Consider the following 13,122-nt stretch of genomic DNA (forward strand, 5'->3'; position numbering starts at 1 on the left):
ACTTTCTAGCATTACACCTTTGTTACGTTAATGTAAAGTTTTCCCAGCGTTTTCTAACCTTAGATAGCCTAAATATAAACACAGTGTTGAGAGAGATCCCATATTTCTTTAAACTTTCTTAGCAGGTGTACTTAAAATTAACTTAGAAATAGCTTCTAACACAAGAAGGAAGCATTGTATTTTAAATCAGTTTAAATAAGGAGCCTTGGGTTAAGAATTCCTAAACAACTTTTCATTGTGTAAGATAACGTTACGCTCCATTAACAGATAATTACTTAGAGAAGAGAGATCGGTTCCAAACATCACTGTTACATTGTTTAGATCAGGGTCGGAAATTAACAGAGGGTTTGGAAAGCAAATGACAAAAAGGTGAACAAAACTGCCCTCCAAATTGAAGATAAAGGGGGATAACGGCCCCTTCATAATAAAACTAACTACGACAGTCGCAATCTAATTGAACAAATGAACAAATGTCACTGATAGCATTATTTTTTCCTCTGCTACAGCTTTGAGCATCACAGCCAATCACAGTTCATCGTATTAACATACTGGCCATTCAGAGGCGTTTAGATCATTCACCGTGAAAGAAGAGTTGAGTTGAAGTGCGCCAGGCTCACAAAGTTTATCATAAACAACCACGTACAGATAAAACGTAAAAAATAAATGAATCATAGGGATGTTGCAGTGATGAAATTTTCCCACATGTTAATCGACGTGTAAAAAGGAGTAATCACGGCACACATTGTGCAACACATAAATACATAGCCTAAATATGAAACTAATACGAAAAACTTTATGTTAAATAAATAAATAAGAATCGAATAATAAAGGAATACTAAACAAAAAACTTTTATGTTAAATAAATAAATAAGAAACGTATACGAAACGAAAAAAAAACGTTTATGTTAAATAAATGGCAAAGCACCGGCTTTTGAAAATTAGAAAAATTAAACTTGATCGGCTCTTGATGACAGTGATTTTGCGCCATTGTCTTGTCAGTCAGCACTTCGTCCTTCTCAAATGATGAATAAAATCTACTTGTTCCTCTTACGTTAAATGCAGCAGCAGAATTCAGATGCGCCGTCTGGTCTTTGTCTAAACAAAAATATTTATTACTATAAAATTTTAATGACGGTGGGGGTCGATCCGCGTTGGATGTAATTCACCGGTATTGATGTAATCGGTAGGCGGGTGCACACCATGTATCACCGGTGACACCAACTATTGCAACAAGCCTAACTCATCATGTAGAGTATTCAGACTCATTCATGTATAACCTGAAGGCATTGAGTGTTTTAGTCATGTTGAGTGTTCTTTGATTGTTTCTATGTCTCCTCTTTGAATAATTAACCGTTTTAGTTTTCATGTTCCAAAGAGAATCATTGTGCACTTTGAGAGAAGAGCAAAAACAGCAATAAAATCATCCATAAACGTTTCTCATTTTGCTTAGTTGCGTGTAAAATGTTTTTCATGTATTCGAATATCTGAAAGTAATATTCAAATCAAGATTACAACATCAAAGGTAATAATCAGCATCAATGATTTTGCTTTTATCTTGTAGTCCTATGGAATGAGTATATATGTTTAACATTTATAACAACTGACATGCTGCTCTGATCCTCCTCAGTTTTTAGACACCAGACGTCTGGTGATGCTTTGTTTCTGTTTAAATTAAACGAGTTATTAGGGTTAAACTATGTTTTCAACATTTTCATTTTATAATCTATTTCATCTACATACATTTAGAATTACATTAATCTCATTACATTGTGCAATTGTTTTTTATGGGCTACATTTGTCAGATTTGTGACACAGATTGAGGAACTAGTAGATAAATAGATTACCACTTGCACCTCTAACCTCTATTTTGAAGCTTTATCATCTCAACCCTACGGTTTATAGCAATATAATTTTTTGAACTAAAAGCATTTAAATTGTTTTGTGAAGAAAATGTCTGTACATTATTTCAATCTCTGCAAGGAATATGAAGAGCTTTTTGTGTTCTGTGTGAGTCTGGCCATAACGGTTGGCTGCATCCCGCTGGTTCCCTATTAGACTCCCAAGCAAAGCGGCAAAGCCCTGGCAGCTAGACGTTATCACACATCACATGTAAATGCTTGCAGAGAGAAAGAGATTTCTCTGTTCCTCATTACCCATGCATGGCCAGTCAGGCCCCTCAGAGAGGAAAACGGAGGTTGCAGAGATAACCGATAAATCGAGAAACGACTGAACGAAAAATCTCCCCTCCCAACTTTCAGCGGTAGCAACAGGCTGGTGGGAGCTCAGGCTGAGCATTGTTAAGCATGTATGGGGGTGTTTGGAGAAAGCTTTGATGTCAGCTGTGCTTTGGGTGGAGCTCTGATCTCCACCGTCTCCTCATTATGGGAACGGCCCTGCGACCGGCGGATAATCTCAAATAATGAATGTTGAGATTGGTTCTGCTATTTGGGAATAACAAGAAATGTTTTTCTGTTGCTGGTTATGCAGCGCAAATTGAAATTTTGATTGTAGTGAAAGGTTGCTTTTTCAAAGGGTCTCTACTCGCCTGACCTTTTAAGCCGCCTTTAACTCTTTATCCGTATGTTTCCATATAATGACCGCTGGTGTGACATTATCCTTGTTCCACATTAGAAGGTGAAAATCTTGCTACCAAATAAACAACAGTGGGCATTCATCAATTGAGTGATCGAGTGGTGAGCACAGGGTTTGCAGGAAAATGTTTGTTGATTGGCCCAAATGTGTCTTTATGATGTGTAGATTTAATAGTGTTCCATTCAAGAGTTTATGATCAAGTAGGCTCATAAACAGAGTTTGATACTAGGCGGTCAATTGACACGCATGTACAAGTGGAAAGCGAGTGTTCATTGTTATGTAAGCACAAGCTCTATTCAAGCCCTGACTGAATGCTTGTGAATCTCACAATAGACGTTTTTGTTATCTCCAGGGCGACAGAGCTTTCCAGGCCAACGGTTGGGCTTCAGCTTATCCATCATCCCCTTTCTTCCTCGCCTCCATCTTTTCCATACCACTCAATTGATCTCAATCGAATCCATGCGTCTGTTCGCAGTAAGACTTCGACGAAAAATACAGATCTGCCTGGCCATCCCACTGTCCTCTGTTAATGGATGGATTTACAGCAGGGAATGAAGGGGAGAAAGAAGAAATGATAGAGAGATAACGTGTGGAGCGTGTCAGCGCAGCTGAAGTGATAATTATATATGTAGCAGTTATGGACTCTATGATTATTTCTGACATGCGCTAACCTCACATCAGAAAGCTGAAATCCATGTAGCATGTACTGGGGGTAGGCGTTATGACCAAAATCTTATATAGTGTGGGTAATTTTATATCACGGTTTGCAGTTATATGACACACTAGTGATTTGGTTTGAAATTCAACTCAAAGGAATAGTTCACCTTCAAAATTATAATTCTGTCATCGTTTACTCACCCTTTTGTGTTAAACCTGTGTGATTTTCTTCTGCAAAACACAAAAGTTGAACCAAAAACCATTGTTCCCCATTGATTTTTATAGTGTGCGCACAAATATTTCAACATATATTTTTTGTTTTCTGCTGAAGAAAGTCATACAGGTTTGAAGTGACAATAGGGTGAGAAAATGATTTTCTTCATTTTGAAGGTGAACTGTAACTTTAATATCGACGTATTTGTTGTAGCACGTGGCCTACTGTCCTCTGTCTTCCCCGTTTACTTGCTGTGTATCTCTATTGTCCTTTCAACCAATAAATGCAAAAAGCCCCTAAATAGAGTACAATATAATTTTTTACTTAATTAAGCAATTCTTAAAACTCTTTGTAGATGCAAAACAAAAAGATAAATTCATTCATAACCCAGTGTGCCTTTGCTATAAAAACAGTTTTTGTTGCTTTATGTTATATAATTTCTCAAAACAGTAATTTAATTGAAATCTGCCTAGACAAATCGATATACGACACATTCACAGAGCACCTAGTTGTGATGGTGTAAACAACCAGAACGGGTGGAGCAGCAGCGCACAAAAACTTTCATAATAAATAACAGGACTGTCCTTCCTAAAATCTTCCATCTGGTGCTCCGGCAGAGCACTTTATATTTTTCTGTCTTTTTTTAAATCTCACAGTACTGGATAAACAGTATATCACAATCTCCAGTTGATACTTTCCTGCCATTGTAGGATACAAAATCAAACCACCTGACAACGGTGTTTACTCTGCTTTTATCATTACGTTTATCCTCGCAGACTCTCTTTAGCACCTTTTTAGTGCTCCTTAAAGTCTCATAACGGAGAAAAGTACACTCGAGGTACAATAACACCCTCTCAGACGGAAGCTGACTGAATGCTGTTGAACTTCAGATGCATGTCCCTGAGTACATTACCAGCTCTTTGATCACACGTACTGTACAAGAAGCTGTAAGTACAGTTTATACAAGCGGCGGTGCTAAGATTTGACTTTGATAATGTGCACCTGTCAACGGTAATTAATGACAAGCATTCATAGCCTGTGATTAATCGTGACTGGTTTAAATGAACAGGATATATGGGTCCTTCTCATCCGGTTACACTCATTTACCATAGCTTGTTGCTTTCAATTTGGACACTTAATTACCAGAACTGCTCCCTTATAGCCTCTTAAAAGCTTGGCGCAGAAAATGAGTTGCTAGCCAGGCCTTTGTTGTGATTATGTATAGCTTAGGCATGAAACGCACGGAAGACCTTTAAGAACATTAAAGAGCGCAACCCGTTCACCCGTTCAGAGAGAATCATGCTCAATTTGAAGCCTTGAACTTTGGCCCGGCCTTATCAGATTGAATTTTTATAAAGGCAGCAGATAAAATGAAAATTGCTGCTAATGCCTCTATGTAATATAGTGGTGCTTGGTACGGGCACCATCAGTACGGAATTTCTCTTGAGAAGAGGTGGGCTATTACTTCAACTGTAAGACTTGAATATCTTTAAACCAGAATATCATGTAGACTTCGAAATGTGATCTTTTGGCTTTACCCAAACCAACCAATCACCAAGAACACCCAAACTAACCTTAGTGAATGGTGAAGCAGCACATAAACCAACAAATTTGCATGGGCAACTTAAGGAATTCTCTTCTGTTTTATCTGAGATCTCTGTCCTCTGTACATGAGTTTAATAAAAAATTAAAGGAGTCATATGACGCGGCTAAAACTAATATTATTGTTTGTTTTAGATGTAATGCAATGTATAAACACGATTTAAGGTTAAAAAACGCTGTATTTTCCACATACCATGTATATTTTATACACGGTTTATTCTATTTTAAGTATATTTTATTCGTACTATGTCTTATTGTTCTTTTTCTTGCTTTTTTTGTCTGTTTATCCTGTAGTGTTGTTTTATACTTTACAAAGCACAGTGGTCCACTTCTGTTGTGTTTATGTGTGCTATATAAATAAAATGAAAGGAAATGAAAATGAAATAAGGAAAGAAAGAAAAAAAATATTTTTCTGGGTTGAGTTGAATGAGCGTGTACGCCCCAAGCCACTTTGAGTGTGTTTTGTACTCCGTGTTTATCCAAGCTATGCTGAGTAGAGGGCCAATTTCAGGGCAGTTCCTCCCAGTTGGCTGATATCCAGGATCTCTTCCTGCCCACAGCTTAACTGCACCATCCGCTCTGTTCCTGCCTCTACTCTCTGCCTACGCCTCCTCCTCCTCTCCTATTAACTCTTAATTGTTCTCTGCGCATAACTTACTCACTTATTCTCTCTCTCTCTCTCTCAGAATCCTTCAAAGTTGGTAGTTGGTTGGTTACGTTATGCACCACATCACCACATGCATCAGATGTCATGAGTTTCATTCATGAAAGCACGGTGATATCTGTAGCACAGAGGCAAGAACACACGATTTTGTCTTAACCCTCTCCATGGAAATCTTTGATGTCTCTGTGTTTTGCACTCTTTTCCTTTCTTCATATTTCTCCGTTACTATGAATGAATGGTGCTTTGTTTTCAAATAGAAGCCTATTCAATCAACATCTTTCAATCTCATGGGTATCAGATCAGTTCTGAATTCAATTCTCCTTTGCGACATGGAAGTTATGCTAGAAGTTTTTGCATTTCCTCTTAGGAATATCTCTGGAAATATGGCTCATGCAAGACCAGAATTTTAATAACTGAGCCTGGTTCTGTGGCTATAGTATCAAAAGAAGAGTTGGAAGTAACTCTTCTGATACTTTGTAATCTGATTGTATTAAAGTGAAATTTCAGCCAAAAATGAAAATGATGTCATCATTTACTCAACTTCTGGTCCTTTCAAATTCAAACCTCTATGACTTTCTTTCATCTGCAGAACTCAAAAGAAGATATTTTGAAGAATGATGATAACCGAACGACGGTGGCAGCCATTGACTTATATTGAATGGACACCAAACCAATGCATGTGAATGGCTGCCTCGCTATTCGGTCAACAACATTCTTCAAAATATCTTCTTTTGTGTTCTGCGGAAGAAAGAAACTCATACAGGTTAGACGTGACAAAAGGGTGAGTAAATGATTGAAAGAATTTTCATTTTTGGGTGAACTATCACTTCAAAGTGTCAATGTATCAATGCATTGCACCATAAATGACAGCATAATATTGAACTTTTAGTAACACTCCTCATATTGGGAGAAAATGGTGATATATTTAAAGGAATAGTTAACCCAAAATGAAACATTTGTCAACATTTCTTTGAGATAGCTAAAGTTAGCTGAGGAAAGAGAAGAGTAACTTGATGTCTTATTTTGCATTAAAAAAGTTGCAATTTTATTCGCTTTTTCATAAAATGAGTTGTGCAGTATTGAAACGTGTTACTCTAATAGGCACTTTACCCAGGGTATCCAGTTGCAACTAAGATCCAGTTCACAGAAAAATTACAATTCTGTCTTCATTTACTCACCCTTGAGTTGTTTCAAATCTGTGTACATTTCTTTGTACTGATGAACACAGACAAAGATATTTAGAAGAATGTTAGAAAGAAATTCACACATTTTGTTGCAACTGTAAGTGTAACGGTTTTCTTTACTGAAGTTTCTTTGCAACGGGATCCAGGTCCTTAGATTAAAACTACCTCATTTTTTGACAAAGTTTTTGATACATTTTCTTTGAACAGAACAAGCCTGTTTGCGGCCCTTGACACCTTTATATCTCAAAGAGTGAATAATTGTAGATCTAGACTGTTCTGCAGCACACTCCCCTGTGTCTATTGGGTCTATGGGGATCTGGGGATCAGGTAGAGAGAGAAGATAAGTAGAGCAGCACCTTTTGCAGAAGACTCTAAGCAGGAGGCCCAATGAACCATGCGGCTTCGTAATTACAATGAAATATAAATATGATGGGTGATATAAGACTGCCATGTGTGCTGGGTGGAGACTCCGCCTCCTATAAAAGACAGCATGGCCCTCATATAGGTGACTTGGCGGAGGGGTGCCAGCCAAACCGGAATGATAATGAGGACATTGACTCGCTTCAGAGAATTGGGGTGTAATTGAGTTAATGAATGCGTTCTGTTGCATCTCCCGTGTCCCAATGGCTTTTTCTTTAAGGTGTTCTGATTGCTCCGTGTGGATGTGTGTGGATATATCCGCATTCTCCTCTACCCGACATTGAGCCGTAAGGCTTAATGGTTGTTCCTTTATCATGTGTCATTTGGAGTTCTGGGTCTTATAAAAGACAAAGTTTGCTTGAAGGGTTAGTATAACTCAAACTGTCTTTTTGCCTGCAGATTGGTCAATGGCATTCAGAGCAGGGACTGTCTATGGAGAAGCAACTTCCATCACTTAACCTGACAGACACACTTTTCAACACCACTCTCACCATAACCACCATCCTGGTAAGTTATCTTATCTCAGGACACCTTTCATACAGGTCAAATGGATAAATCATTCAACATTTTTTACGAACCGATTGATTCATCATTTAAAAAAAAAAAGATTTGATTCACAAATAAACTTTGACACTGGAAATATTATGTAGTCAAGACCAGTAGCTCCTCTTTGCAGTTTCCACAATCGTTCTGTCTAATCAACCTGGGGTTTAACTCTGATCTAAATAAAGACTCATCTCCTCCAAGAAACTAACAAGTATGCCTGTGATAGCATTTCCTGGAGCAGCAACCACCAATTGAAGATGTAATCCACAAGGCTGTAATCTCGGAGCAATTTTCTCATCATCTCACATACGGTATAGTGATGGGGAACGGAGCTTTTTGCAGCCGTGGGGTGGTTGTGTCTCATATCCGTCTGGGTCACCCCGGCCCAACACTGGCAGCGAGAGATAAATAAAGAATCAGAAATAAAAAACAACCATGCGATGAACACCTCTAGAGGCAATAAAGTGCCACATTGAAGACTTGAAGACTCGGTAGCCCTAAATGGACAAACTGCTCTGCAGAGTGCATTTCTAAAATACGTTATCTCTTTCGGGACTGGATTCTCCTGTGTCAGCCTCCGTAGTGTTTCGAAAAGGAGGGATGAGCGGTAGAGTGAGCCGTTGATTGCAATTCACAACCTCACCACAAAATGCTGCTAAATTTATTACACTGGAACTTTGTAGTGTAAGGATAACACTTTTTTAGCCTATACAGCTGAAGAAAAAGAAAATTAGCTTGATGAACGTTTTATGAGTCTACACAAGTGAAACAGATAGAGTTGGAACAATTAATATTTACCTACATTTTGTTACTTCTTAATTGTTTTGGGTTGCAGCTGGGAGAACTTAAAAGTTTGCGCCGCATTTATTGCTTTTTAAAGATACACAAAGGCTTTTGCCACATTAAAGAGACACTGAACAGCTATTTCAGCTCTATCACCGCTCATTCATCACAGGCTGATTGCAACGTCTACTTTATCTCAGCAAACTCGCAACAGTTGAAAACATGCTGCGGGACTCTGCACCTGTGGAGCGTTCCACCAGCACTTTCATTACTGCGCTCAGATTTTGTCACCACTAGGGTCACGTTACACACACCCATCAAACAGATTGAATTTTCCCCAGGTGATAAGGGCTAGAGTGAACATTTTTGTTAGGAAAGACTGTTTTCAAAAGCAGGTTCGAGTTTTAACGGCAAGACTGAATAAAAATACACTAACTGTTGTGGGGGGTTGTAGTCATTCTTGTCTTTGAAATGATATAATTTAAAATCAGGATATGTGCATTTTCTCAGCGGTTTCAGGGACTAATTGATGCACACGTGTACAGTTTGTGCCATGAACATTTTGATGTGCAGACAGGATGTGAGCAAATGGTGTTTACAGTCCTGAGGGGTGAATTCACTAAACAATTGCATCAGTGTACAGTAATTCAGCCTGAAACCCTGTATTATTCTGTGTTTTAGGGTGTTGTTAAAAATAAATATTTGTTTATGTTTTGGGATCTTAACATGTGAAAAAATGTTAAGCTATGAGTTGTAGTCGAGTGCACTTGTGCTATTTTTAAGGAACGTTTAACCAAAAAATGTCTTTCCTCATTTACTCACCATTATGTCATTCCGAACTTATATGACTTTCTTTGTTCTCCAGAACACAAAAGAAGATATTTTAAAGAATGATCCAAAACCACTAAAACATTTCTTCTTTTTTGTTCCGCAGAAGAAAGAGTCAAGGTTCAAACAACGTGAAGGTTTATTTTTGGATTTTTGTGAGAGGCATCCATTTAAAGAGCCCTGTCGGGATTGAAATGTAGAAATGATGCTGTTACATTCCCAGTGAAGTATTCCAGATCGCACTACTGTACAACATCCTCCACAACGCCACATCCATAACGAACCAAAAATCGACAAATGTGTCAATAACTATATGTCAACAAGTGCTCACAATTCATTCTTAGTGAACTCTCCCTCAAACTGTTCTGACATAACAAATCTGTAAAATTATGACCACTTACAGACCTCAATTTTTGAGCCGTGGAGAGTTTTCTGATCAATGTTAAGTGAATTCTGTATCACTGCACCTCTTAAAGGGATAGTTCAGCCATAAACTCCAATTTGCCGTTTTTACTCACCCTCAGGCCATCTGAGATGTATGTGACATTTTTTCTTGTGTAGAATCATAAAGAAGATTGTTTGGTAAAACTGCAGGCCTCTCTGCTTCATATAATGGGAGTCTATGGGGTCCGCCTGTCTAAGAGTTCCTAAAGCACATAATTCCAAAAAGCGGCTCCTGGCGACATGTTGACGTTTCGTGAAGCGAATCGTTTGATATTTTCATAAAACTGAACGTCATTTTTAATAATATTAGCTATTTAGTCATTTGGCAGACGCTTTTATCCAAAGCGACTTACAGTGCACTTATTACAGGGACAATCCCCCTGGAGCAACATGGAGTAAAGTGTCTTGCTCAAGGACACACTTGTGGTGGCTGCTGGGATCAAACCAGCAACCTTTTGATTTACCAGTTCAGTGGTTTAACCCACTAGACCACCATCTCGCACAGCCTCTGCACACAATCGCAAACTTCTTTTTGTAATATTTGGTGACGGATGGCATAGCAGCATCTTGTACATTGAGCGCCACCTGCAGAAAGGGAGTGTTGAGGCTGTAATTCATGCAATCAGTGATAGCAATATTGAACTCTTTCTGGAAACATGGGAAAATAAGAGATGCTACAGTACATACACGTTGTCTTTCCAGCAGGCACACTATTTTTAAATAAGACACTATTATTATATTCAAGGAAGAAGCTGAAAGCCTTTATTCATATATTTGAAATGCTCATAAATATAAAATGCAAGGTGCTATCTTCACGTAATGTGTCACCTCTGAACAATTTTGGTTTCTGGGACTGTTTGCTATCAGGTGGAACTTGTTCCATCAGACGACTATCTACAGTAACATTTCTCCAATGCAAACCGTAAAAAAATCAAAGCGGGAGTATTGGACCAGTCAGCAAACAAGCTAACTCACTGGTTTTTGAGAACATCTTTCTGCGCTCCAGGATATCTGAGAAACGCTAACTCACAAATCCAATTTTTCGTCACTTAAAGAAAAATGGCTTTGCGTTTTGATCTGAGGTAAGATTCCCTTTAATGTTTTTGTTTCTGGACCACTGAAACAGACTGCTGCCATGCAATTTTTTTATGGATTTCATCAGCCGACAGCCTTCCAAGAAAACAAATGGAATCAAATCCTCATGCAATCAAAGACCAGTGAAGAATGTTACGTTTGACGGAACCGACACTCAAAGTGCCCTTAATCTCACTGTCTGCGCTATTAAACGGAAAGTTTCTTTCTCTGATGTGACCTGCAGATTTTATGGAACCATTCGAGCCTGGAAGAGAGGATTGCTTGGCCTGATAACAGCGTTCGCTTAGTTGATTGATGGCGGAGCTCCACTCCTGAGATTGATGGCAGTGTGCCAGGCCCGGTCCTATGTGTTCACGGTTAACCTCCCTCCTCAACCTGAACTCTATTACTGCCCTGCCTCTTTTCATAGATTTTCCTAATAATGGATTATTATGTGTAAATATGCAATCATTCCATTTTTCCCTCAATCATCAATCAGACCGGAGGCCGGTTGGCCCATTATGTGCAATGCGCAATGACCAGAGGCCGCCCATTTTTCTCACGGACCTATTAATTGAATCCAGACGGTTTCTTTATTAGCTTTCTTCCGTCCCTTTAAAACCGTACGTGTGATATTTGACTGGCCGCTCTTTAATAAGCCTTGTTTAGGTGAAAGTGTCCGGCTGCAATACTTGACTGCCTCCAGCAGGCCGAAAGCGATGAAAATTAGCATTTATATTGTGCTCTTCTGCATAACCGTGGCAGTGTCATCGTGGGGCATGACGGCAACATGCGTGGATGATTCAATGAGTTAATGAACGAAATGGAGGATTTGCATTTATAGTGACAGACTCTGACTCCTGGCCAGAGCGACTCCCCATTTGTGTTGTGGCAATATGGGATTTCGCTGTTGACTTTGGCAGGTCCAAGGTGCGTGCATCCATCTGCGAATACAGCGTGCGGCTTTTGTAGACGTACAAATGAGGTGAAAAGACCGCTGCCGTGTTATTTGGAGGCATATGAGCGATTCATATAAATAGGCTCCAGGATTATTTGAAGTGTCGGAACATTTCCTTCGACGTCCCTCTCTCGCCTGACAGGCCACGATGCCCAGCTGCTACTGTGCTCGGGCCAGCTGGAGCGTGTTCACCAGGCACATCTCAAATCAGGAATGCAGGACCAGACAAACAGGTAAAAAAAGTGTTGCCATGGCGATGCAAAAGACCGAAAAGTCTCCTCAGCTTTTCAAATTGCAACTCAAAGCATCGGAGTGGAGCGTGTCTGATTTACTGGTGAAAATGAAACGCTCTTCAGTCGACCAGTTTGTGCACTTAGTGAAAAAGCGTTTACATGGCTGGTTTCATTCAGCACGATCTGTTTATCTGTGAGGTGACAATGTGCCTTTCAATTTATGCCGAGTGTTTTCTAGAAAATTATAATAATCCCCTCTTCCCCCGAGGAACACACCTGTATCGAGGCTTGTGGCATAACTGTGTGCGCAGCAAACGTTTATTGAACGATGGCAGGATGAAATATTCCCAAACCCTTTATTTTGACTGCGGATTGCCTACTAAATCTGTTCTCTCTTTCCTTCATCAAACATGCGCCTTTGGCAGCCAGAGAAAACAAATCGTAAATTAGAAACAATCTTTTCGGTTGGCTCACATTAGTCTTCGAGCAGCATGTGATCTGCCAACTTTGAGAATTTGTGTACGAGTGTGTGTACAGATGTGCCCGCAGTGTGTTGCATACCGATGTTGATGCCATTTTTTTTTTTACAGGAAAATCCATATGTGATGCTGAGAGCCAATCACCAGGAGCTGGAAGGTAACGAGCGCTATGAGGGTTTCTGTGTAGACATGCTGAAAGAGTTGGCGGATATCCTGAAGTTTAATTACCGCATTCGGCTCGTCGGGGACGGTCTGTACGGGGTGCCGGGGACCAACGGCTCTTGGACGGGCATGGTCGGAGAGCTCATTAGCCGGGTGAGTTGTCATCATCAGGAAGTGGGTGATACTGCTTTACCTAAGTCATGTACAGATGAGCGACCTAAAATCGGATGCCAGGTTACGCTCCAAATCATTCTTAAAATGTTGGGGGTATATAACCATGTC

At 39.5% G+C, this 13,122-nt stretch overlaps 1 protein-coding gene across 3 annotated transcripts in view; it reads left to right on the forward strand.

Moving 5' to 3' along the window:
• grik4 (glutamate receptor, ionotropic, kainate 4) overlaps positions 1–13,122 on the forward strand; it is a 275,509-nt gene that overhangs the window by 241,522 nt on the left and 20,865 nt on the right. For all 3 annotated transcript variants that reach the window (XM_056756694.1, XM_056756693.1, XM_056756692.1), the window contains 2 exons: positions 7,733–7,840; positions 12,790–12,993. In XM_056756694.1, the coding sequence (XP_056612672.1) occupies positions 7,733–7,840; positions 12,790–12,993 (312 nt within the window). The remainder of the gene's footprint in view (positions 1–7,732; positions 7,841–12,789; positions 12,994–13,122) is intronic.

The sequence above is a fragment of the Triplophysa dalaica genome, chromosome 9, assembly GCF_015846415.1.
Source record: "Triplophysa dalaica isolate WHDGS20190420 chromosome 9, ASM1584641v1, whole genome shotgun sequence".
In the NCBI taxonomy this organism is placed as follows: Eukaryota; Metazoa; Chordata; class Actinopteri; order Cypriniformes; family Nemacheilidae; genus Triplophysa; species Triplophysa dalaica.